The sequence below is a fragment of the Anolis carolinensis genome, chromosome 1, assembly GCF_035594765.1.
Source record: "Anolis carolinensis isolate JA03-04 chromosome 1, rAnoCar3.1.pri, whole genome shotgun sequence".
In the NCBI taxonomy this organism is placed as follows: Eukaryota; Metazoa; Chordata; class Lepidosauria; order Squamata; family Dactyloidae; genus Anolis; species Anolis carolinensis.
The window spans coordinates 6,145,625-6,172,572 of NC_085841.1; the positions used below are offsets into that span (position 1 = coordinate 6,145,625).

The 26,948-nt window shown below is 41.8% G+C and overlaps 1 protein-coding gene across 1 annotated transcript in view; it reads right to left on the reverse strand.

The window, feature by feature from the left end:
• The window catches only part of pinx1 (PIN2 (TERF1) interacting telomerase inhibitor 1), a 59,100-nt gene that overhangs the window by 31,751 nt on the left and 401 nt on the right, over nucleotides 1-26,948 (reverse strand). Inside the window, exons 2-6 of the mRNA XM_008121362.3 lie at nucleotides 24,619-24,728; nucleotides 23,243-23,335; nucleotides 22,725-22,803; nucleotides 20,341-20,433; nucleotides 19,351-19,424 (exon numbers count right to left, since the gene is read on the reverse strand). Coding sequence (XP_008119569.1) covers nucleotides 19,351-19,424; nucleotides 20,341-20,433; nucleotides 22,725-22,803; nucleotides 23,243-23,335; nucleotides 24,619-24,728 — 449 coding nt within the window. The remainder of the gene's footprint in view (nucleotides 1-19,350; nucleotides 19,425-20,340; nucleotides 20,434-22,724; nucleotides 22,804-23,242; nucleotides 23,336-24,618; nucleotides 24,729-26,948) is intronic.

Sequence of the window (26,948 nt, forward strand, 5' to 3'; positions counted from 1 at the left end):
CATAATTCTATAGCACTGAGCGATGGCAGTAATGGTGGTTCAAACTGCATTAATTCTACCGCATAGATGCAGCCTAGGTCCTCCTTCCCTTTCCCAACCACCAGCTCTTAATACTTCCTTACTGGGCAAACAAACCCACAGTTGCAAACATCAAAGCCTTCCCCATTATCTAGCCCCAGTGAACTATGACAATATAAATCCCAGGCTGACAAGCTAGTTAACTTTAACTTTTATTTTTTTAAATGCCAAGCTAAGTGCCACTGCTCTCCCTTCGCCTCCCCTTCCCTGGCCTGAGACCTGGAGAGAAAGTGGGCCCGCATTGCTCCTGACGGAACAGAAACCCCATTTATCTGGGGCTGGCATCCTCCTTTGTGCCAAAGGGAAAGGAGGGAAAAAGGCGAGGCTGACAAAAATAACTGGCAGTGAAAAAACGTTGACGGATGTCCATTCCTCCTCCCCTCAAATGATGAATGGAAGCCATGCCTTTCCAGCTAGTTAGTCAAGAGACGGAGTGTGGTTCCCCTCCTCGGAGAATGACCAGGAAATGATTCTGTGCAGGAAGGGGGTAAAGGTAAGTTTGCTGGGCTCTATGAATTATGGAGCAGCGCTACCCGGATCTCCTGACGCACTCGGAAGGTGACAATTCTCCCGGAGTTGCTCAACTCCTTGTTTGTACTGAACCACACACTTGGGAACAGGATACAGGCAGGGAACCAAGAGATCTGTGCGGTACTATGACTGAGAAGGTGAGCTATGACCAGAGAGGTCCACAGTTCAAATGTTGATTGTGTGTTCTTGCATGGCAGAATGGGGTTGGGCTGGTGGCCCTTGTCGTCTCTTCCAACTGTGATTTTATTCTGTGAACTCTCCTACTACCAAGAAACAAAACAAGGCAGAAAAATCTAAGAAAACTGCTGTAGTGTACATCAGCTCCTAGGAAAAAATTATCCTCCATGAACCAGTCATGAATGATGCTATGACCTTCTGCACAGGTCCTCTCTCCATGTTCCTCTGATTTTAAGTGTTAGGTGGGTGATAAGGAAAGGGATACTGGAGTCTTAGTAGACCATAGGCTGAACATGACTCAACAATATAGATGCGGCAGCTAAAAAAAGCTAATTCCAGGCTGTATTAATGGGAGCAGTGTCTGGATTGAGGGAAATCCTAATCCCATTTTATTCTGCATTGGTCAGACCTTACCTGGGATAACACTGTGTTCCTTTCTGGGAACCAAGAAAGACATGGACAAGTTGGAAGGTGTCTAGAGAAGGACAACCAAAATGGTCAAAGGTCTGGAAGCCAAGCCCTATGAGAAGTGGCTTAGGGAGCTGGAGATGTTTAGCTTGGAGAAAAGAATCATAGTTGGAAGAGATCACATGGGCCATCCAGTCCAACCCCCTGTTTGTAGGAACACACAATCAAAGCACTCTTGACAGATGGCTGAGGGAAAATGAGAGCCATGTTTAAATATCTAAAAGGTTGTCACATTGAGGAGAAGACAAGGTTGTTTTCAGCTGATTTGGAGACTGAGACATGGAGCAATGGATTCAAACTGCAGGAAAAGAGATTCTACTAAAACATTAGAGAGAACTTCCAGATTGTCAGAGCCATCAGGAATATGCTGTTTTATAACCAGTGGAGTCTCTTTCTCTGGAGGTTTTGAAGCAGCCACGGGATGACCATCTTCTCAGGGGTCTTCCCACTTGGCAGAAGGAGACAGAACTGGTTGGCTCTTATGGTCTCTTCTAAAAGACAATCACCAATTTTCAGGGGAGAGGTGGCATTGCCACCCAGGCCTCTCCAATCTCTGCACTATGCACCCACGCAACAATGGTCATCTATGTTTGTCACTACATTTATAAATTCCATTTTTGGAAGTTGCCACCTGATCAAATGCCAAGGTCCTCAGGAGCTGAGATGATCTTTGAAAACCCTGCCACTCAGAACAAGCCACAGGGTTTAAAGCAAGAGATGCCAATTTCATTAAAAAAAGAGAGAGAGATAAGAACCCAGGCGCCCCAAGAGAAAATCCTTGCTACCATGCAACATTCCTTTGAGTATTGTTTGGTATGAAAATACACTCTTGCTTTCTCCAGAAAGGTGTGTGTGGGGGGGGTGGGCAGGAATTACTCTGCCTCTTGCAAGGGTGACGAGGGGAGTCTGAGCTGTATTGAGAAGATGTCAGGGAGGCAGCAGCTCCAGTGATGCATTAAGTACAAACTGTCAAAACTGAAGGGGCTACTTCATTTCACAAGCAGCAGCCAAATTGCACTGACAAACTCTACTCCTCCACTAACTCTTTGACCCTGGCTTCCTGAGACTGAAAAAGCTGATTTCTAACTTCTTTCTTCTCCCTCTCTTCACTTACTGAGAGACTCAATCTGTTGCAATGCAAATGGAATCTCCTTCCACCCTGTGGTTAGTTTTGAAGATTGATTTCCAATCTTCCTTTCAACTTGAATTTTCAAGAGAGGGTCTTCCATAAGATTGCTAGCTGGCTAAGCAAGGAAAGGCATATGCAAGGAAAGGCATGGAAGAAACTCAAAAAGGTAGTATTATTAGCAAAATAGTCATAGGCATCACTGAAACCTGGTGGGATGACTCCCATCACTGGAATTTAACCATTGAGGGCTATAACCTCTTTCACAGAAATAGAACAAAGGGGAGAGGAGGGGGAGTAGCTTTATATGTCAAAAACAGTTACGTTGCAGAAGAAATGCAAGACTGTAATCCGGGAAACCAGCTTGAAAGCATCTGGATAAGAATCAAGGGAACCGGGACTCAAAAAGATCTTGTTGTGGGTGTCTACTACAGACCTCCGAGTCAGGATGAAGGACTTGATGAAGCCTTCTGTCAACAGCTGACCAAACAGGCACAAAGAAGAGATATAGTAGTCATGGGCGATTTCAATTATCCCGATATCTGCTGGAAAACAAACTCAGCCAAGAGTACAAAGTCCAACAAATTCCTCACTTGCCTTGCAGATAATTTTATGGTCCAGAAGGTAGAAGAGGCAACAAGGGGATCAGCAACTCTTGATCTAATCTTAACAAATGTGGAAGACCTGATCAATACAGTTGAAGTGGTTGGATCCTTAGGGGCAAGTGACCATGTGCTCCTGCAGTTTGCAATACAAAGGAATGCTGAAACTAAGACAAGTCAAACACGCATTCTGGACTTTAAGAGAGCTGACTTCCAAAAAATGAAGGAATTACTGAGCGGCATTCCATGGACGCCGATATTAAAAAACAAGGGAGTTAAGGATGGATGGGAGTTTTTCAAAAGTGAAATACTCAAGGCGCAAATGCAAACAGTGCCAACAAAGAAGAAAAATAAGACAAGTGCAAAGAAGCCAGAATGGATGTCCAAAGAACTTCTAACTGAGCTAAAGCTCAAAAGTGACATGCACAAGAAGTGGAAAAGGGGAGAAATCACCAAAGAAGAATTCAAACGTATAGCCAACTCCTGTAGGGAAAAGGTTCGCAAGGCTAAAGCGCAAAATGAGCTCAGGCTTGCCAGGGACATAAAAAACAACAAAAAAGGTTTTTTTGCTTATGTTGGTAGAAAAAGGAAGAAAAAGGAGGCGATAGGGCCACTGCAAGGAGTAGATGGGGTGATGGTGACAGGGGATAGGGAAAAGGCAGAACTGCTTAATGCCTTCTTTGCCTCGGTCTTCTCACAAAAAGAAAGCCATCTTCAACCTCAGCAACATGGAATGGACGAAGGATTGGGGGAAATCCAACCCCAAATAGGGAAACAAGTTGTCCAGGAACACCTGGCCACTCTAAACGAATTCAAGTCCCCAGGGCCAGATCAGCTACATCCAAGAGTATTGAAGGAACTAGCGGAAGTTATTTCAGAACCACTGGCAATCATCTTCGAGAGTTCTTGGAGAACAGGAGAAGTCCCAGCAGATTGGAGGAGGGCGAATGTGGTCCCTATCTTCAAGAAGGGAAAAAAGAACGACCCAAACAATTACCGTCCGGTCAGCCTCACATCAATACCAGGCAAGATTCTGGAAAAGATCATTAAGGAAGTGGTCTGCAAACACTTAGAAACAAATGCGGTCATTGCTAATAGTCAACACGGATTTACCAAAAACAAGTCATGCCAGACTAATCTGATCTCTTTTTTCGATAGAGTTACGAGTTGGGTCGATACAGGGAATGCCGTGGATGTAGCATATCTAGATTTCAGTAAGGCCTTCGACAAAGTCCCCCACGACCTTCTGGCAAACAAACTAGTAAAATGTGGGCTAGACAAAACTACGGTTAGGTGGATCTGTAATTGGCTAAGCGAACGAACCCAAAGGGTGCTCACCAATGCGTCGTCTTCATCATGGAAAGAAGTGACAAGTGGAGTGCCGCAGGGCTCCGTCCTGGGCCCGGTTCTGTTCAACATCTTTATTAACGACTTAGACGAAGGGTTAGAAGGCACGATCATCAAGTTTGCAGATGACACCAAACTCGGAGGGATAGCTAACACTCCAGAAGACAGGAGCAGAATTCAAAACGATCTTGACAGACTAGAGAGATGGGCCGAAACTAACAAAATGAAGTTCAACAGGGACAAATGCAAGATACTTCACTTCGGCAGAAAAAATGGAAATCAAAGATACAGAATGGGGGACGCCTGGCTTGACAGCAGTGTGTGCGAAAAAGATCTTGGAGTCCTCGTGGACAACAAGTTAAACATGAGCCTACAATGTGATGCGGCAGCTAAAAAAGCCAATGGGATTTTGGCCTGCATCAATAGGGGAATAACGTCTAGATCCAGGGAAGTCATGCTCCCCCTCTATTCTGCCTTGGTCAGACCACACCTGGAATACTGTGTCCAGTTTTGGGCACCGCAGATGAAGGGAGATGCTGACAAGCTGGAAAGCGTCCAGAGGAGGGCAACTAAAATGATTAAGGGTCTGGAGAACAAGCCCTATGAGGAGAGGCTTAAAGAGCTGGGCATGTTTAGCCTGCAGAAGAGAAGGCTGAGAGGAGACATGATAGCCATGTACAAATATGTGAGGGGAAGTCATAGGGAGGAGGGAGCAAGCTTATTTTCTGCTGCCCTGCAGACTAGGACACGGAACAATGGCTTCAAACTACAGGAAAGGAGATTCCACCTGAACATCAGGAAGAACTTCCTCACTGTGAGGGCTGTTCGGCAGTGGAACTCTCTCCCCCGGGCCGTGGTGGAGGCTCCTTCTTTGGAGGCTTTTAAGCAGAGGCTGGATGGCCATCTGTCGGGGGTGCTTTGAATGCGATTTCCTGCTTCTTAGCGGGGGGTTGGACTAGATGGCCCTTGAGGTCTCTTCCAACTCTACTATTCTATGATTCTATGATTCTATGATTCTATGAAAAGGAAGAAAAAAGCCCAAGATGTTTCAGCCTGTGTGTACAGTCAGTCTCCACACTTGCTGTGGTTAAGGATGCAGGACCTTCACAAAAATGGGGAAACCACAAATTTAGAAAACACTTTAAACCCAAGTGGACAACTCTCTTGGAAATCTTGGAATTCCAAGTCTTCCAGTGCAATTCTGCAGTTGACTTCTGGTAGAAGTCAACCATATAGTCTCACTGGAGGGTCTAGAGAGACAACATTAATCAAATCCATGGATAATCAAAACTGCAAGAATTAATCCTGCAAATATGGAAAGACAATTGTACTCTAAATGAGGTTATTTGGATTTGAACTCTGGAAAGTTCACTTGCTCAGAAAATGTGTTGAGATGTCTTTTAAAGCATGTGTACAACTATTATCCTTTCCAACCTTTAAGATTCTACGGCCTAGAAATTTCTGATGCCCTGAGTCTAAAAACCCACTGGTCTGATTAACATGCCCAGGACAAAGTGTATCCAACTTTCTTAAAACTAATAATCACCTTTTGAAAATCTTGAAACGTTTTTTTTTATTTCTTCTAAGGAAGAGTTGAGGGCTTGTTCAGTCACATAGCAAACCTATTATACACCGCTTTGAACCCCGCCCATGGGAGAAAAGTGGGATAAAAATGAATTATTATTAATAATAATAATAATAATAATAATAATAATAATAATAATTGTGCGTTTTTCTGGCCAAAAGATTTGGAAACAATAAACATTGACAAAATTACGATCTGCCAACTGCAAAAGGCTACCCTGCTGGGATCTGCGCGCATAATCCGAAAATACATCACAGTCCTAGACACTTGGGAAGTGTTCGACTTGTGAATTTGTGATATGAAATCCAGCATATCTATCTTGTTTGCTGTGTCATGATGATGATGATGATGATGATGATGATGATAATAATAATAATAATAATAATAATAATAATAATAATAATAATAATAATGTTGTACCATGTAAAGCAATGCCAAGACCTATGACAGGGGATTTGGAATCCAACCAAGTAACATTCGATTTTGGCTGTCAAATATGTTTTCCGGACGATTGCAAGGGGAACACAAAAGCCCTAGTGCCTGGTTTTGGTGATGTATTGCCTCTAGACACGGAGCCTCAATTTTGAAGTACAAATTCCCTCATTTATTTGGCAACTTTCTGATCACACAGAAGTGTAAGAGTGCACTTATCACATGCTCAAAGATGGCTGATGTCTTCCTCAACCGAGCCATGTTAACTGAGTCATAGTAAGATGTCACAAGTCAAAAAACCCTTAAAAAAATCAAATCACCGAAGCCTTTGCTGCCCTTGCATGACACTCGACTGCTGTCCGAGTCAGGTGCTACACTTTCATAGAAACCTTTGGAGCTCAAATTGAACCCTGGAGTAGTTTCCGCTTTCCCCAACTTGGCAAAGCCATGCTGGCAGGGGATGATGGAGACTGTCATCCACCACGGTTGGGACCATGAAGTTTGAGAAGGCTGGCCAAGAGAGAAAACAACTGCCTTCATCTCAGAGGCATCCTACTCTTTTCAGGATTTCTTATGTGATCGTCCATATGGCAAAAAGCCACGGCAGCAAAACTGGAAAGAAAGGGGGGAAATTGTGGGCAATGAAGAGAAGACAAGAGAGTGAGTTAAGGGCCAAAGCTAGAGAGAAGAGGATGGCTCGGAAGAACAAGTGCACCAGCTTTCAGGCCCGGCACCGTTAAAAAATGACTTCAGTTTTCTTGATATATGAATGTGCAGGGGCGCCATTTATCACCCCGGCTGTTTACCTGCGCAGCCGAGTCCCTCAAGCCAAAGAGTCATGTCATTCCCCTTTTGACTGATTAATTAGCCAATCAGGGGACATTTTTCACTACGCGGCGTGATGGGTTCTCCCAGCTAATGTTTGGTCTCTAATGGCGACACATTAAAGCCAACTCGGCTCTTTTAGCCTATCGAAGTGACCGAACGGGAAGGCGAGATGATAAATCAAAGCCCGGTTCTCCCACCCCCTTGGTTTTGCATCGGGCCCTAACAAAACCCCCAAGGAATGAGGGGCTCCGGGCGGAGATTCTTCACCAATGAAGCCTGGGGAGGGGGACAGAAGGAAAAAAAAAATAAGGGGGGGGGGGGGAGAAAGCAAAATTTAAGATGGCTCTACACTGATTCTAGGCAGCACTTTGTTTGTCTGCTCCTAGAGATGGGAAGCCCCGAAAAATAACAAGGGAATTTTAAAAAAAACCTTTTCCTGAACCCTCTTACTGATTTCTAAAATTGAAATATGAAAGAACAATCAGTTTTCAATATCCATGGAGTCAGCAAAAAAACAAAAAAAACAACAACAAAAAAACCAAAAAAAAAACAATTCCAAAGTTTCTATTCATATTTTCTATCAAGGTTTATGTTCATTAGAGACTCGCTTATCCAACATAAACAGGCTGGCAGAACGTTGGATAAGTGAAAATGTTGGATAATAAGGAGGGATTAAGGAAAAGCCTATTAAACATCAAATTACATTATGATTTTACAAATTAAGCACCAAAACATGTTTTACAACAAATCGACAGAAAAAGTAGTTCATTGCACATTAATGCTATGTAGTATTTACTGTATTTATGAATTTAGCACCAAAATATTGCAATGTATTGAAAACATTGACTACAATTTATTTATTTATTATTTATTTCTCACATTTATATCCCGCCCTTCTCACCCAAAGGGACTCAGGGCGGCTTACAACAGTGGCAACAATTAGATGCCCATACAAACCAATATAAAACAGCACATAAAACAGTTAGAACTATTAAAATACATTATGAATTAAAAATATACATTTCAATGTATTGAAAACATTGTATTGAAAACATTGTATTGAAAACATTGACTACAAAAACGCCAATTGTGTTGGATAATACAGAACGTTGGATAAGTGGAAGTTGGATAAGTGAGACTCTACTGTATTTTTAAAATCTGTATTGTTTTTAAATACATTGTTGGCCACCCCGAGTCCCTTTATTGGGAAAAAGGTAGGATCTAAATTAATAAAATCATCATGACCATGCCTTTTTGGTCCTAGCCAACTTTATAGAACCCAAGGAACACTAAAACAAAAATGCAAGTTTTGAGTAGTCAAGGTTGCATACTAAATACGCAACAGCTAAGGCTATTGACACTATTTCCGAGGATGAACGGGTGGCCCAGACGCCTGCTCAATTCCTTCAAATGACCATCAGGAAACATGAATCAGGAGAGGAAACTTCAAAGAGGGCAAGAAAAAAACCCCTGTGTGTTAGTAATCAGGAAACTGCCTGAAGATGAGAGTAGCAGCTTCCAGAAAACTGGGAATGAGGGACAACTGAATGATGGAGGGGATCACTCACTACAGATGTGGCTTCTACCGGTGGGACACCAACCGCACGCTTTTAAGGAATGCCATTACCAACCAGGGAGCCCAAAGACCAGTGAGCCACTGAGCATGTTAGAAATAAATCTACACATTTACATCACCACATTTATCAATGTTTACATTGTGAGTCCCTTATTTTAAAGGACTTCGGGGAGCTTTCTCCCCTCTCAAGCAGTTGAAATGAAATCAGAACCTCCTTCAGTGACTTCCCAATTCCAGACGGATCCCAAACCTCAATGAGTTTCGTGGGAAGACTTTCCCCAACGATAAGACCTTGTCAGGAAATACAGCTGGACGGAGGAAGGAAACAAGGGGAATAAATTTATTACATAGAGAGATAACATGTGTGTGTTTGTGTGTAGAAGAGAGATGCTTAAGAGGGGCATGAGAGCATATTAAAAGGGGTTCCAGGAAGTTCAAAAAGATAAGAACTAGTGGAATGTGGTTGTTTTGCTTCACCGATGCAAAGACGTCTTTAAAAGGAGAAAGGGGATGGTGTTGGGTAAACGGCCAGTTCCTTACTCTGGATTCGAGAAAGGATAGTGAATCCAGGACACTCCAGGAGCCTTTGGAGACTTCTGTTTAATGGCTGATCAATGTTCGCAGTGAATTCATTATCTTCTTGAGCAAAAAGCCAGTGATTCCAATTCTGAATCAACAGCCATTGTTTTTATACCATATGGATTATATGGATTATAATTATTATATAGTTATAATTATAATTATTATATAGTTATAATTATAATTATTATAACTATTATTAGTAGGGATTATGGAGGGACGTGTCCCCTCTCTTGATTTCTTGCTCATGATGCTCTCCGCTAATTTGTTCTGGAAGGAAACGAGCCCCAGAACTGGACAGAGGCCAAACTTTTTGCAAGTAGCGACATCAAGTGAAAAGGGATCTGGATGGTTACGTCATTCAGGGAAAGCAGCGGAAGTCCAGGAGAAGCGGTACTTGGCAGGTTTTGACCTGAGTGAAGGCGGTTTGGGAAGAGGCGGGTAGAGGAGAGATGGGTTTGCCTGGGGAAATCAGCACTTAAGTGTAGAGACATTCCTTTTTTGGGCAACATCCTGCCAAGCCAACACTCATAGACTAATGGAGTTTTGAAACTGATCCTCCAAATACAATACTCTACAAACTGTCCACTGTGCTGGCTCTTAGTAATTTTGTTGTAAAAAGTGTGCAGGGATCTTGTAGGGTGCAGATGTTGGCCTTTGGAAAGGATGTACAAGTTGCAGCCTGAATATGGTCTTTGGACACCATCATGGTGCCTTGATGTCCCCCAAAGACCAATTGTTTATAAGTTGCTTGTGGTTTTTGTGAATATTTTCCCCAAAAGCATGAAAAACACAACTCCTCCGACATCCACATGCAATCCAGAACTTTACCTCCATATTCTGCTGCATTCCCCCTCAAAATAATAGACTAATAGAACTGGACAAGATCACGTGGGCCATATAGTCCAACCCCTGCCATGCTGGAGAATCACAACCAAAGTACTCCTGACAGATGGCCATCCAGCCTGTTTAAAGGAAGGAGCTTCTACCACACTCCAAGGCAGAGAGTTTCATGACTGAACAGCTCTTACAGTCAGGAAGTTCTTCCTAATGTTCAGATAGAATCTTCTTTCCTGTAATTTGAACCTATTGCTTCAAGTCCTAGTTTCCAGAGCAGCAGAAAAAAAACTGTTTCCTTTTCTCCATCTCAATATGGTGATGAGGAATGATGTGATATTTGATAACCATTTTGAATTAACTTTAGGGGAAAATAGAGTCATTTGGCTTTGCTGTGGGATGGAGGGCAGCCCAATTGTGGGGGGAAATTGGCTCTGGTCTCCATACACTCACCTATTCTTGGCCTCCTGGAAAACCTGGAATACATAAGAGTGTACAGTGGAACTTGCATTTCAGCTGGGGTTTGGTTCCAGAAGCCTTTGTGGATGTCAAAATCTGGAGATGCTCAAGCTCCATTATATACGATGATATAGTAAAGTGGTGTTCATGATAAAAACATATTCAAGCCATGCATGGTTGGATTTGTGGGTGCAGATTCCATGAATATAGAAGTTCGAGTGTGTTGGCAGAGGAACAAGTCACTGTACATGAGAGAAGCAGGTATGTCACATCTCCTTCTTCCACTCTACAGTGTTACCCCAATTGCGTTTGTCATCCTATATGAATGCAGTGCTGAAGCAAGGTAACCCTAGCATCAGACAGCAAGATGCATTATTCATATTCCAACTTGTGATTACTCCATCCCAAAAATGATCATAGGATTGTCTAGGAAGTAAGCATTGCCTTACTCTAGAGCAGGCATGGGCAAACTTCAACCCTCCAGGTGTTTTGGACTTTATTCCCACAATTCCCAACAGCCTATCAAATGTTAGGAATTGTGACAGTTGAAATCCAAAACACCCGAAGGGCTGAAGTTGCCCATGCCTGCTCTAGACTGTTGCGTATGAGACCAAAGTGCAACTGCATGCTCCCTATGAATTGATATAGAAAAATGGCTCTTGACTATTTTTTAACCTGTTGCCTTTTAGATGGTGTGAGCTTTTCTCAGGGATGGGACACATACAGTACTCTAGATGTTGTTGGGATACAACTACCACCATTTCTGATTATTGGCCATGTTAGCTAGGTGCTAAAGGGTACTTCAGCCCAAGAACATCGTTCTATTTCTATCCCAGGCTCCTATCCCAGCTAGAGCTGAATTAGTCAAAATTTCTAAAGTGATGAGTTAACATTCAATGTGGTGCAACGAGTCCTCTTTTGGACAGCGGCCACACCCATTGACCCCATTCACCCCAGAACAGTATCGTTGATGCTAATTGATCACAGAACAAAGAATTTCTTCAAGAGCCACATTCCAGGATTGGGCAGAGCCAAAGATCAAAAGAGGTGAGACCAAAAATACAGTTATCAAAATGTTTGTGTGTCACTCAATATCTAAGGACCTCAGCGCAGGTATAAAAATTAATCTAGGTCAACAGATAACAATTTTAGAAGGCTAAAAGCACATGCAATCGCTGGTTGCTTAAAACCAGAAACCTTCAAACATTTGCTTATCCAACGTTCTGGATTATCCAACGCAGTCTGCCTTTTAGTAGTCAATGTTTTTGTAGTCAATACTTTCAATATATTGTGATATTTTGGTGCTAAATTTGTAAATACAGTAATTACTACATAGGATTACTGCGTATTGAACTACCTTTTCTCTCAAATTTGTTGTATAACATGATGTTTTGGTGCTTAATTTGTAAAATCATAACCTACGGTAATTTGATGTTTAATAGGCTTTTCCTTAATCCCTCCTTATTATCCAACATATTCGCTTATCCAACATTCTGCCAGACCGTTTATGTTGGATAAGTGATACTCTACTGTAATTTAAACTTCAGTCAGCCTTACACATTTGGCACAAGACCTCCATGAAAGCCAAAAAGCATTTTTTGATTCGAGAGAACAAATTTCTAGAAACCTCTAAGTCTTCCAGCACGACTTTTGCTGGAAGCTGACCACAGTGTCAAACAGGAAGACCTAGAAATTCCTAGAGAAATTTACCCCAAATCCACGAATAATCAAATTTGTAAAAATCAAAATTGCAAATCTGGAAGAAGGCTTGCACTGCCAACTCTAGTAAGTGTATAAATTGGATAAGATCAGTTAGACCCTGAAGGCATTAACAAAAAAAGCACGTTTTGATGATCAGCAGTAAACCGACCTCCTCTTGCAGGAGGTCTTGCAGGCTGCCACATCAAAAAAAGCCCTATCCCATGTCCTTCTATCCTGCATTGTCCCTATGGAAGGGGCACAGAGGATGGCCAAACTTTGGCCCTCCAGGTCTTTAGGACTTCAACTCCCACCATTCCTAACAGCTTAAGCGGCTGAGGGGGGGAAGGAAAGGGCCTGAGGCTGTTAGGAATGGTGGGAGTTGAAGTCCTAAATACCTGGAAGGCCAAAGTTTGCCCATGCCTGGCCTAGACTGAATTGCAGAAAATCTTAAGTGCAACATCCTACAAGAATATGAATGAACGAATCAACGCTGTCCAAGAATACACAACTAAAGCCCTCTTGAGAAATGCCTGCAAAGGAGGAGAATCCACCAGCCTCTGAGACAGTCTTTTTCACAGTCAAACAACTCTTACAGTGGGAAAAAAGGGGGGGGGAGGAGTTCTTCCTAATCTTTAGGTGGATCACCTTTTCTTGTTCAAGTTTGGTTCATATTCTAGTCTCTGGAGCAACCAAAACAAGATTTTCTCCATCCTCTACATGAATTCCTTTCAAATATTTAAAGGCAGCTATCATGTCATCTTGCTTCTTCCAACAAAACATACAACGCTCCTTAAAATGCTTTAAAGCTGCTAATATCATCCTCAGGGAAGGCATCCCAATGTTTTACAATAGGAAAGGGAGGAAAACATAGAAGACCTGGGAAACCACCAGTTCTCGGTGTCATTGGGAAGGGAGTACAGCCCAGAAGGACCGCAGGCTCCTCACCTGTCTCACAGGTATATATCTCCCAGAATACAAGCTCTCTAAGAGAAGGGGAGAAAACTCATTCTTCATGATCAGCCCTTTTGCTGAACTCGGGAGCATAAACAAAGCAGGGCTGGTTAGGGTAAACGTTGACATGCATCCCTCTGGACCTGGGAAAAGATAGCCAAGGGTATTTTCTCTTGTGCTGTTATGTAATTGGCCAAGTAGCTACTGGATAAGCAAAGGGGAAGAGGAAGAGCCATCTCTGGAGGCAACAGAAACATTTGAGCAATGGATGAAGAGGAGAGTTGTTTAAGCAACCAGGATTGTGTTGACAAGGGATATCACCCCTGGCTTAATATACCTGGGGCAAGTGAGGGCAAATCTTTACAGGCTTTGCCACAAAAAAAGAAATCAGCCAAAGTAGTCTCTATAGTAGAACCCTGAGTCCTGATGGACACCAGGACTCCTCCTATCTTGGGAGGAAGAGATACGGGGATACTCTGCTCCAACATTTCCGTGCTCTTCCAAGCACAACACTGACAAGCTGGAGGATTTTCAACCTTCCAAAAGAAAGGAAACCACAACCGTCCAGGAGACACATCCCAAGAAGTCAAAACATAGCAATTCTTGGGTGTGGGAAGGTGTGCAAGAAGCAGCAATATTTCCTAACCACCTCCTGATACTTCTTTACAAATAATAATAATAATAATAATAATAATAATAATAATAATAATAATAAAACCAGTACAAGAAAACCGCACTACAAACTAGAGCTGACAGCTGGCACAACAAAACACTGCATGGAAAGTTCCTTGACAAAATTGAAGGAAAAGCTGATAAAGAGAAGACCTGGCTCTGGCTCACGAATGGGACCCTGAAGAAGGAGACGGAAGGCCTGATCCTTGCAGCCCAGGAGCAAGCCATCAGAACAAATGCAATCAAGGCCAAGATCGAAAAATCAGCTGATGACCCAAAGTGCAGACTGTGCAAGGAAACCGATGAAACCATTGATCATATCCTCAGCTGCTGTAAGAAAATTGCACAGACAGACTACAAACAGAGGCACAACTATGTGGGCCAAATGATTCATTGGAACCTATGCCTCAAGTATCACCTCCCTGCAGTTAAGAACTGGTGGGATCACAAACCTGCAAAGGTTGTGGAAAATGAACACGCAAAGATACTGTGGGACTTCCGAATTCAGACTGACAAAGTTCTGGAACACAACACACCAGACATCACAGTTGTGGAAAAGAACAAGGTTTGGATCATTGATGTTGCCATCCCAGGTGACAGTCGCATTGAAGAAAAACAACAGGAAAAACTCAGCCGCTATCAGGACCTCAAGATTGAACTCCAAAGACTCTGGCAGAAACCAGTGCAGGTGGTCCCGGTGGTGATGGGCACACTGGGTGCCGTGCCAAAAGATCTCAGCCGGCATTTGGAAACAATAGACATTGACAAAATTACGATCTGCCAACTGCAAAAGGCCACCTTACTGGGATCTGCACGCATCATCCGAAAATACATCACACAGTCCTAGACACTTGGGAAGTGTTCGACTTGTGATTTTGTGAAACGAAATCCAGCATATCTATCTTGTTTGCTGTGTCATACAATGTCGTTGTGTCAATAATAATAATAATAATAATAATGATGATGATGATGATGATAATAATAATAATAAAACATTGCATGGAAAGTTCCTTGACAAAATTGAAGGAAAAGCTGACAAGGAGAAGACCTGGCTATGGCTCACAAATGGGACCCTGAAGAAGGAGACAGAAGGCCTGATCCTTGCAGCCCAGGAGCAAGCCATCAGAACAAAGGCAATTAAGGCCAAGATCGAAAAATTCGCTGATGACCCAAAATGCAGACTGTGCAAGGAAGCTGACGAAACCATTGATCATATCCTCAGCTGCTGTAAGAAAATCGCACAGACAGACTACAAACAGAGGCACAACTCTGTGGCCCAAATGATCCATTGGAACTTATGCCTCAAGTACCACCTCCCAGCAGAAAAGAACTGGTGGGATCACAAACCTACAAAAGTATTGGAAAATGAGCACGCAAAGATACTGTGGGACTTCCGAATCCAGACTGACAAAGTTCTGGAACACAACACACCAGACATCACAGTTGTGGAAAAGAAAAGGGTTTGGATCATTGATGTTGCCATCCCAGGTGACAGTCGCATTGACGAAAAACAACAGGAAAAACTCAGCCGCTATCAGGACCTCAAGATTGAACTTCAAAGACTCTGGCAGAAACCAGTGCAGGTGGTCCCGGTGGTGATTGGCACATTGGGTGCCGTGCCAAATAGATCTCAGCCGGCATTTGGAAACAATAGACATTGACAAAATTACGATCTGCCAACTGCAAAAGGCCACCCTACTGGGATCTGCGCGCATCATCCGAAAATAAATCACACAGTCCTAGACACTTGGGAAGTGTTCGACTTGTGATTTTGTGATACGAAATCCAGCATATCTATCTTGTTTGCTGTGTCATACAATAAAATAATAATCTATCCCACTTTTCTCCCTCACAAGACCCAAAGCGGCTTACAACATATTAAAATCATGTAAACAACAATCCAAATATATCGATAATAAGCATAAAACTTCATAAAATAAACAGTTTAAAACAATAATATACATTTACATTATTGTGGCATTATGTCAGATTCTATTGCACTTTGTTCCAGTCCATAAACATTATAGTGTTTCTTATCATTCCAGATTGGTTTCTTTCACTAAAGACCTGTCTAAACAGGAAAGTTTTTAATTGGTTCTTGAAAGAAGAGAGGGAGCTGTTTTAATTTATTTTGGGAAGGTGTTCCACAGGGTCGGGGCAGCCACTGAAAATGTCCTCTCCTGAAACACTGATAGTCATTTTTGTTTTATGCTGACCATCAGAAGCTTCCTTGGAAAGGAATAAATATGTGAAGAGTCTAGCTTGTGTGGTGATCTCCTTCTTTGGAGGGTTTTCAACAGAGGCTGGATAGTTTTCAACAGGGCTTGGATTATATAATAACTGCAGCAAGAATTATCTATGCCACGCCTGCACAACCTGTCACTCTCCAGGCGTTTTGGGATTCAGCTCCCAGAATTTCTGACCACTGGATAAGCTGGCTAGGATTTCTGGAAGCTGAAGGACCAAACACCTGGAGAGTTGCAGCTTGTGCAGTTTGATTCTAAGGAAAGAGATGGATGCTACACATTATCCCAATACAAGAAGAGGGGCTGACAAAGATCTGTGAATTAGCTTAAATGGACAAACTGACTATGCTGACCAAGGAGAAATCTCTGACAAACTTCAAGAAAGATTTGTCACTTTTTAATAACAATGATATAGACAAATATCAATTGCACAATTTATGAATTAGTATTAAAGTAGAAGTGGGACTATTCAGTACTTCCTAAAGGGAGCAGGATAATGGCTAAACAGTGGGTCTGGGTTTTGTAAAATGGTTTCTGTAGTAGTGTATCTACATAGTATGTGTATATTAATATAGGTATGTGTTAGGTTAATGTGTTCATTTTAGATTTAATTTTGTAGCATCTCATACTGGCTAGTCAGATAGGTGCTTAGTTTTAATGACATATACTGTATCATGAAATGCTACTTTTTTGTACTCTAGTCTTCTTTTATTATTTTGTCTTTATTTCCAAATAAAAATCTGTCTTAAGAAAAAACAGGACAGGTTGTGTGGTGGTCTCTTCCTCTGGAGGGTTTTTTAAAAATAGAGGCTGGGTGGCCATTTTTTAAAAATCGTGTCAGAAGCGACTTGAGAACATACTGCAAGTTGTTTCTGGTGTGAGAGAATTGGCTATCTACAAAGATGTTGCCCAGGGGACGCCCGGATGTGTTACTACCCTTCTGGGAGGCCTCTCTCATTTCCCCGCAAGCTAGAGCTGACAGCTGGGAGCTCACCCTGTCTTGTTGATTCGAACCAGCAACCTTCAGGTTAGCAACCCAATCTTCGGATCAGCAGTCCAGCTGGCACAAGGGTTTAACCCACTGCACCACAGCAGCTCGCATGCTGGATGGCCATTAGTCAGGAGGGCTTGGATTGTGTAACCATGCGGGGCAGAAGAAGATTGGACTGGATGGGCATTGCAATCTCTTCCAAATCTATGATTCTTTGACAACACTATGTAAAAAAAATTCTGTTCCTGGTTTGAAAGTGTTATTCTAGTTTAACTGTGTGGTACTTACTTTGAAAGTAGATGTTATTCTCCACGAACTTCGTTTTTGTGGCTGCCACAAATTACTTTAAATTGGTTGAGACTCAGTGAGATATTCTTTGAAAAACTATAGCAAAATATGCTTCAGGATGTCTCGCAAAAACAAAGTTTTTGGAATTTAATAAACTTATCCCATGTTCTTATGATAGAACCAATGATAGAAATGACATTTATGACCCAGGAACAAAAATCATGTTACACAGTGTAATTGGAGTAAAGGTAGAGATTGAAAATAATAATTTTGGATTACAGTTTACAACTCTGGGAATTTGCCACCTCCTTTTAAGGCCGCAGGCTGCTGTGTGCTACAATTGGGGTTGGTAAAATACGAAACTGAATCCCTGAGAAAAGGGCACGGCTGGAATCCTGAACAAATGAGAGCATTCCCCAGTTCCGCATTGTGTTGTAGCCCTATTCGCTGGGACTAATGGCCACAGATAGCTCTCTCCTGCATGTGCAAATTGTCTAATTACCTGTGAAATCTGCAGTATGTAAATCGCCACCCATCACCACACCTTGCGAGAGAGATTTCCAGGAAATAATTCAATCACTGAGATTCCCAGCTCTGTCTCACAAACACACCTTAAAAACACTGCAACAACACCCCTCTCCCCCTGAAAAATGTTTCCAAATGCCTTTGGTTGAAGAAGCTTCATATAATGCAAATGAAGGAGCAGACAAAACGCAGGATAATTCTTTAAAGAGAAAAGATCACAAAATCAGCCATCTGGCTTAGAAATTCTAGTTCAGTTTTTAACTAGAGGTAATTCCCATAGCTCATCTGTTATCGTATTGTCTCAAAAGCCGCCATGTTTAATCCACTAGCAATTTAAATTACCGTATGTCAACAACAGTAGTCCAAATTTCATCCTCTCTGATAACTTGGGAGGAAGCAAAGAAAGTCATTTACTGGTTTAAATTCCCTCTCCACTCACTTTGGTCCTACTTGATTGGTTTCTTCTATCAGGTAAGTAAAGACCTCAAATTCCCTGGGAAAGAACTTGGTTTAATCATCATTTTCCCCGCTCCTTCCCAGAATTAATAGAGAACAAACAGGGCATATTGTTTCAATTCACGGAACCACATCAAGTTAAAACGGATGCATAACTACTGCAAGGGAAGGTGTTGGTTTAAAATCATTGATGCAAAACCCAGGGTAACAGTGTAACCAAACACCTACCTATTCCAAAGCAAAGTCTATTTACTTCAATGGGACCTTCTTCAAGAAAATGCTTACAAGGTTGCAGACTAAGCTTACTATGAGAAGAGATTGAATCATTGTCGCACTTGAACACCGCTTTAAATTGACATGTAGTTGTTATGTGTCTTCATGCTGTTTCCAATTTATGGCAACCCTAAAGAAGACCTATCACAGAATTTTCTGGGGCTGAGAGTGTGTGGCTCACTGTGAGTCACACACTGGGCTTCCATAATCCAACACTCAACCCTGTACTCCAAACTGTCACAAACGTCTTTTAAAAAAATCCCTTGGAATTGTTAGTTTATTGAGAAACTAGCACTCTCTAGCAAAGAATTTCTAAATACCTCATAACATTAAAGAGCCCAGAATTCCATAAAATGGATCCACAGCAGGTAAAGTGGCATCAATTTATGCTGCAATTGTGTAGCATAAATAGGGTTTCTCAAAATTCTAGTCCTCCAGATGTTAAGGAATTCAGCTTCAGGAATTTCCTGGTCATTGACTTTTGGGAGATGTAGTCTATAACACCCAGATGATCAAAAACTGAGAAGCAGTAGACTAAAAGACCTCCACAGTAAGATATTTTTCATGACTAGAATACAATAGCATCCTATCAACATAGGATGCTATGAGGTCAATTTCTTACCTGTTTCTTTTTAATTTGGCGTTTTCCAAAAATACAAGACAGGTCATCTTCACTTCGGGAAGAGAGGTCTTTGCCTACAGAGAGGGGAAAACAAACAGGAACAGCAGGGAATAAGTGGAGAGCACACAAACACAGAGGGATGGTGACTTTCTCCAGCATGATGGTAAAGAGAGTTAATACTTTTGAGAAAATTCAATGGGGCATTAACGAGGAAACCTTTCTGCTCTTTTGTTGCTGCCTGAATTAATATGCTATTTTGCTTGATGCACATTTTGCAGAATTTAACCTCTTTTTCCAATTTAGAAATGTCCAAATTAAGTTATGAATTTGATCACAACACTTAAATTGTGCAATAAGAACCAGTGTGTTATAATGGTTTGAGCACTGGACAAGGACACTGGGAGACCCCCCTTGGCCATGGAAACCCACTGGGTGACCCTGGGCAAACACTCTCTCTGGACAAAGTCTGACAAGAAAAACCCATTCTAGGAATGCCTTTGGGTTGCCATAAGCTAGAAATTACTTGAATACACAGAACAACATAAAAAATTCAAAACCCTGAGAATGATTTAAAGGTTAATACCACGTTGCACTATTTAAGACTTAAATAGTTAACATAATTTAAAATAGGCAGCCAGTGTGGTATAGTGATTTGAGTGTTGGATTGGGAGACCAAGGTTTAAGTCTCTTCCTATCTATGGAAAACCTGGGTGATCTTGGGCAAAGCACTCTATCAATCATAAAGGAAGGCAAAGGCAAACCCCTCTGAACTAATCCAGTGATAGGGTCGTCATAAGTCAGAAATGGCGTGAAGGCACACATCAATGACACCAAGAGAAATGCACTTTGCACAAGATCAATCGTGCCTTCAAAGCATGTTTCTATCTGATGCCTTGGCCCAAAAAAGCTGCATGAGTAAAGAGTCAAGAGCTCAAGGGTGCAGAACCCAGTTATTTTGCCTTTGATTTATCCTAGTTGCCTTCGCCTTACCTTTGGCAAATTTCACATAATGGACCCGTTTCCGGGACGTCTTGGATTTCTCCTCTAGGCTAAAAATCTTCTTTTCCTCTTTGGATACAGCCTCTGAAACACAAACAGATGAAGTTGTTGTCTTCATCATACTACTCATCATAATACTATGGTTATAGAGTTGGGAAAAGACTCTAAGGGCCATTTAGCTCAACTCCATTCTTCAATGTTGTAATATGAAATCCAAGCACTCCCAACAGATGGCCATCCTTCCAGCCTCTGTTTCCTAGGCAGCAGCATCTTCTACTGTCAATAGCCTCTCATTTCTAGGAAGTTTTCCTAAGGTTTAGGTGGGACCTTTTTTCTTTTGGTTTGAATCAATTGTTCTGTGTCATAATAGTATTTATCTATACCCTACTTTATCCTCCTAAGGAAGACATAAAGTGGCTTAACATAAAAACATTAGCATATAATTTAAAATATACAAATATGCAAATATCAAAACAAAATTAAATAGAAGCAGTATTTAAAAATCACAGTTAAAAACCATTAAAACATATTCAAATTTAATAATCTCCACAGTACCAGAAATCAAGCTTGCTCCCTCCTTAAGATGATATCCTTTCAAAATTTTAATGTGGCTATCATGTCACCTCTTAATCTTCTCTCATCTAGGCTAAACATACCCAACTCCTTCAGTTGCTCCTTGGTTTCCAACATTTTGTACTTAATTCACATCTGAGATTTGGCTGAAAAAGAGTACCTTCTGTACTATTATTATTATTATTATTATTATTACTAGAAACACAACAAGATGAGTCCACAGCAGACACTCTGCTGGCTGTTGTATTGGATCACACGTTGGACACTTCCCAAGTTAAAATAATAATAATAATAATAATAATAATAATAATAATAATATAATTATAATGAATTATTATTATTATTATTATTATTATTATTATTATTATTATTATTACTATTATTATTATAGCTTGGGGTGTGTGGGGAATGATAGGACAGGAGATCCCAAAACACAATGTTTCTGTCATAGCCTGAATGGCAGAGAGACAGACCTCCCAAGTAGATCTCAGGACACAAGCAGACTCATTTGGGAGAATGAGATCCTTCATATAAACTGGACCAGAGGCAAATAGAGGGCTATGTTACAGTCATAAGCACACTTTACATTATTTGGCCCCATCTCCAAGACATATCTTTATGTATGTATCTGCAATACTGTACAAGTATTCCAAAATCTCAACTCCAAAACACTTCAGGTCCTCATCCATCATTCTGGATGAGGGATACTCAGCCTGCACTCCCTGTAGCAAGATGGAGGCCACTTATTTTAAACCTTCAGAAGGGCAGAAAAAAGGTATCAAGTTTGGGAATTCAGTGAAGGAAGAATGGAAGCATAATGTTTTCTCCGACCAGCAAGATCGAAGCCAAATCCTGCTCCACAGTCTGAAACTATGTCTGTGCTGGCTTCTTTATTGTCATAAGAGGCAACAGCACACCCATGTGGCAAAGAATTGCAATGCCATATTACTCAGAGTTTCAAAGCCTTAAAAAAGTGGATTGGCAGGTGCCACAGAAAAATGGAGAAAAGAATCTTTGTGCTACATGAAATTGATTTATTTTAACACATCTTTTTGTGGAGTTCAATCCTCTTTTTGATAGAGAAATGTGCAGTACTACATTTGGGCCATAAAATTTGTTGCTTCCGAGCGTGATGAGGTCTCCTTCTCTGAGAGTTTTAATTTTTTCTTTCTTTCGTGTCAGGAGCAACCGGAGTTGCTTCTGGAGTGAGAGAATTGGCCATCTGCAAGGACGTTGCCCAGGGGACGCCCGGATGTTTTGATGTTTTTACCATCCTTGTGGGAGGCTTCTCTCATGTCCCCGCATGGAGCTGGAGCTGATAGAGGGAGCTCATCCACACTCTCCCCAGGTGGGATTCGAACCTGGCAGCTTTCAGGTCAGCAACCCAACCTTCAAGTCACTTAGTCCACTACGCCATCTGGGGGCTCCTTGGGAGTTTTAATCAAAGGTCTGGATGGGGGTACTTTGCTTTTATCTGTCTGCCTGGCAGAAGGGGGGTTGGACAGGATGGCCCTTGTAGTTTCTTTGAATTCTTATGATTCTATGAAGATGGGCAGACAGTCATATGTTGATCTCAAAGAGCAGACTTTTTTGCTGATGACATCATTTGTACAACATTTCGCTATAATATCTCAAACCATTCAATGGATATGGTCTATGCAGGAACATCTCCTCTGTGTATAAGGGGCCCTACTGCAAAAAAATAACATCTTTCCAGAGAACAATGACTCTATCTCCTTGAGAAATGCGGCAGAGGAGGAGTCATCCACTGCCAGCTACCTTTTCCAAGTTAATCCCCTTACCAGGTGTTTCTTGTCCATGAGTGTTGTTCAGTTCTGCTAGGAGCTGGTTGAAGTCATCCTGATGAGCAATCCAGTTGTCCTGGAAATATCACATACACATCACAGCATTTATTTGTTTACACTTTTCCTATAACACAGGATCTCAGGATGGCACACAGGAAAAACAAAACAGAGGAATAATTTAAATGGTTCCTCTGTTCTGTTTTACAAAAGTAAAACACATAATTGTGGGTTTAGCTTTGGTAGATTTGATAATTCATTGGGAAAGAACTATTCCACAGTGGAAGAGGCTGACTCAGATTGTGATGGAGCCTCCTTCTTTTGAGGTTTTTAAAGAGGCAGGACTGAGGCCATCTGCTGGGAGGCTCTGATTGTATATTCCTGCATGTAAGAATGGGGCTGGAATGGATGTCCCTCATGGTCCTAATTCTATGAAATGCCACATCCTGGTGCCTGCCATTTAAGCAACTGAGCTACAAGCATGAACATGGGGCCTTCTTTCCACAGGCTTCACTCACCTCTTGGTTGATGGATAATCCTAAGCCCAAGGTGTTGTTCTTCACTTGAACCCGGATGTGCTCTGTGTTGCCTTGTTCCTGAGCTCCAAGTCCCTAGCAAAAACAGAATGAAATAACTGCTTATTTTCACAGAGTATAGCTTGTCACCTGTTGATATGGCACCTTAATTGTCCTTGTAATTGTACTTTCCATAATTTTTTAAAAATACATACTGTATGTAAAAAAAAGACTAATTTGGGGTGCTGATTCAGAAAACTGCATTGGATAGACTTCATCAGCTCTAGTTTCTTAAATATGTTTATTGTGATTTTCTGTGGGATAACAGATGGTGACTGATGGTGACTGACAGCTGCCATACTGTTCTATATCTCAAAAACCAGAGCCGATAGGCAAAAGCTGGTTTCACTTTTGGAATTATCAGATCAGATATACCCAGAAACAGGGCTAACATTTGATGCATAAAAATGTACATCAGATAATGCAACTTTTTTTTGGAGAGAGGGGGAATGAAAACTTCGACAGCAAATCTTTTGAGCAGTCAGAGGAGCTATGGAACCCAGAGTACATCTACACTGTAGAATTAATGCAGTTTGAGACAACTTTATATGCCATGGCTTAATGCTATGGAATTGTGGGAGTTGTAGTTTGGTGAGCACCAAAACTATTTGGCAGAGAATGCTAAAGACCTTGAAAAAACCATGATTCCATAGCATTGAGCCATGGCAGTTAAAGTGGTCTCAAACCACATTAATTCTACTGCATCAACTGCATCCCTAGCTTCATCAGGAAATGTCTGAAGAGAAGTATAAAAAGACAAAGACATCGTAAATGAAAAAGTAAGAACTCAGTGCAGTTCATAAAACCAGAGCTACAAGGTAACTGGACAACTTTGCTGGCATATTTTAGATTCAAAGGAAACGATTATAAACATACCAAAACTAATTGTTTGAGGAGCTAGCAGATTGATGAAAGTAAGGACTAACAAACTAACAAATCAGAAAACTGCTGGATAACCGCTGGAAACGCATGGAGTGCTATCTATCGATCTGTCATATTTTGAAATGCCATAAGGTGCAGCTAAGCAGGAGACCATGTGGCCTAGCACAAGGGCAAGCTGAAAGTGCATGCATCTCACTTGAAGCCACCAAACTGCCTTTGCTCAGTAGTCAAATCTTGGTGGTTAAGACAAGGCACAAATACAGTTCAGGTGCTAGGAAACAAGGCCAGACACCTATCCAGTCATTCTTGCCAACTCCAAGGGAGTCTATTTTGGGATATTCAAGCAGAATAGAATCTTTGGAATTTTAGTCACTGAGATCTCTACTATCTTTCTCACAAGCCCATCTTTGAATTAAGGTCCTGCTATATAGGGCTACCTTGCCTTTCGACCATCCCATTTTTTCCAACATCTTCTGGCCAAATTTTGATTCATCTTTGCTCCAAGCACTATTCCGAGGATCCACAGACCATTTCTGCTTGCGACGTGCTACAAGAGAAAGAAAAGGTTACATGACCTGCAAATAGATAGGCAATTAAGTCTGCCTCTGGCTGTTCCTTTCTGCCATTATTTACTGCTTTGAGGAGGCGTAAAGAACTCTTACCAGCTACATCATGTTAGCACACAGGCAATGGGAAACAAATCAAATGACTGTGCCCTGTTTCCAATCTGGCAATCCTAATTAAGGGTTCAGTAGCCCTCTCCCATTTCCACTCTGTTAATCCTAATTAAATGTGCAGTAGCCCTCTCCAGTTACCAATCTGGCTACCCTGATTAAAGTTGCAGGAACCCTATCCACTTTCAGTGTTAGTGTGCAACAGAGGGTGAGACAGATGGCAGCTGAGATTGCTCTGGAGGGCTCTCGGCCACTACATGCCTATCTCAAGGATAGGTTCGCTTGCACCAGTCTTATGCCGGGAGACACATGGTGGCTGAGAGCACTCCAGAGGGCTTTCAGCTGCTGTGTGCGTTCCTCCCACATCTTTTTGGCATAAGGCTGTGGTGGGCCACCGTGTCCTTATGCCAAGAGAGCAGGGAAAATGAAGAGGGCCTGAGGTAAGCACCCAGGGGGCTGCATCTGGATACTGAGCCTTAGTTTGCCCATGCTTGGTCTAGATCGAAGAAGTCATGGTGTTTCTCTAGTCTGTTTTGGTTAGATCTCACCTGGAATAATACTGTGTCCAATTCTGGGCAAGACAATTTAAGAGAGATATATTGACTCTAAACTGGAAGCCAATGGGATTTTGGGCTGTATCAAAAGAAGTATAGTGTCTAGATCAGGGGTCCCCAAACTACGGCCCGGGGGCCACATGCAGCCCATCAAACCCATTTATCCGGCCCCAGCGGTGGTGGCTCCCTTTTGGTGCACAAAGGCAGAAGGGGGTTGGACTAAATGGCCCAAGGGGTCTCCTCTAACCCTCTTTATTATTATTATTATTATTATTATTATTATTATTATTATTATTATTATTATTATTATTAACATTGAGGCTTGGTTGCCATCTGTCAGGGCTGCTTTGCTTGTGTTTTTGGTGCACAAAGGCAGAAGGGGGTTGGACTAAATGGCCCAAGGGGTCTCTTCTAACCCTCTTTTTTATTATTATTATTATTATTATTATTATTATTATTATTATTATTATAGACATTGAGGCTGTATTTGTTCCTGTTTTGTTTTTTTACTTCAAAATAAGTTATGTGCCAAGTGCATAGGAATTTGTTCATAGGTTTTTTTAAACTATAGTCCGGCCCTCCAACGGTCTGAGGGACCGTGAACTGGCCCCCTGTTTAAAAAGTTTGGGGACCCCTGGTCTAGATCAAGGGAAGTCGTGGTGCCTTTGTATTCTGCTTTGGTTAGACCTCTTTAACTGGAATACTGTGTCCAGTTCTGGCCACCACATTCAAAAGAGATATTGACTCTAAACTGGAAGGTGTGCAGAGGAAGAGGGCAACAAAAATGACCAAAGGTCTAGTGACCATGAATCCCAATGAGGAGTGCCTTAAAGAACTATGTTTAGCTTGCAGAAGTGAAGGTTGAGAGGAGACACCATTGTCATGTTTAAATATCTGAAGGGATGTCATAATGAAGGGTGAACTCTGCATGTTCTCAGAGGTTCCCTTCATTTCTGCTCTCAAGGGGGCGGCGCAAGGATGAATACACAAACGAGTTGAATCTTGTGAAGACAGCTTTATTTGCTGGCCCAGCAAATGGTGGATAGTGGCATGGAGCCTAAAGGACTGCCGCACCACAAAGATGGGGCCGAGATCTTTTATCATTTTCAGTGGATCAAACAACACAATTTTGATTGATGTTTATAGTTTGTCCCTTTCATTGGTTTATTATTCACTCATTCTATTCTAACAGGCTCTCTATACACGCAACCAGCTTAAGATGGAAACTTACTAAAACTTCATATCTCTAGGCTGACTCTAGAGAAGGCTGTAGAAGAAAAAGCTGAGAGGAGACATGAGAACCATGTATAAATATGTGAGGGGAAGTCATGGGGAGGAAGGGGCAAGCTTGTTTTCTGCTGCCCTGGAGACTAGGATGCAATGGAACAATAGCTTTAAACTAAAGGAAAGGAGACTCCACCTGAACATTAGGAAGAACTTCCTCACTGTGAGAGAGAGCTGTTTATCAGTGGAACTCTCTGCCTTGGAGTGTGGTGGAAGCTCCTTCTTTGGAAGCTTTTAAGCAGAGGCTGGATGGCC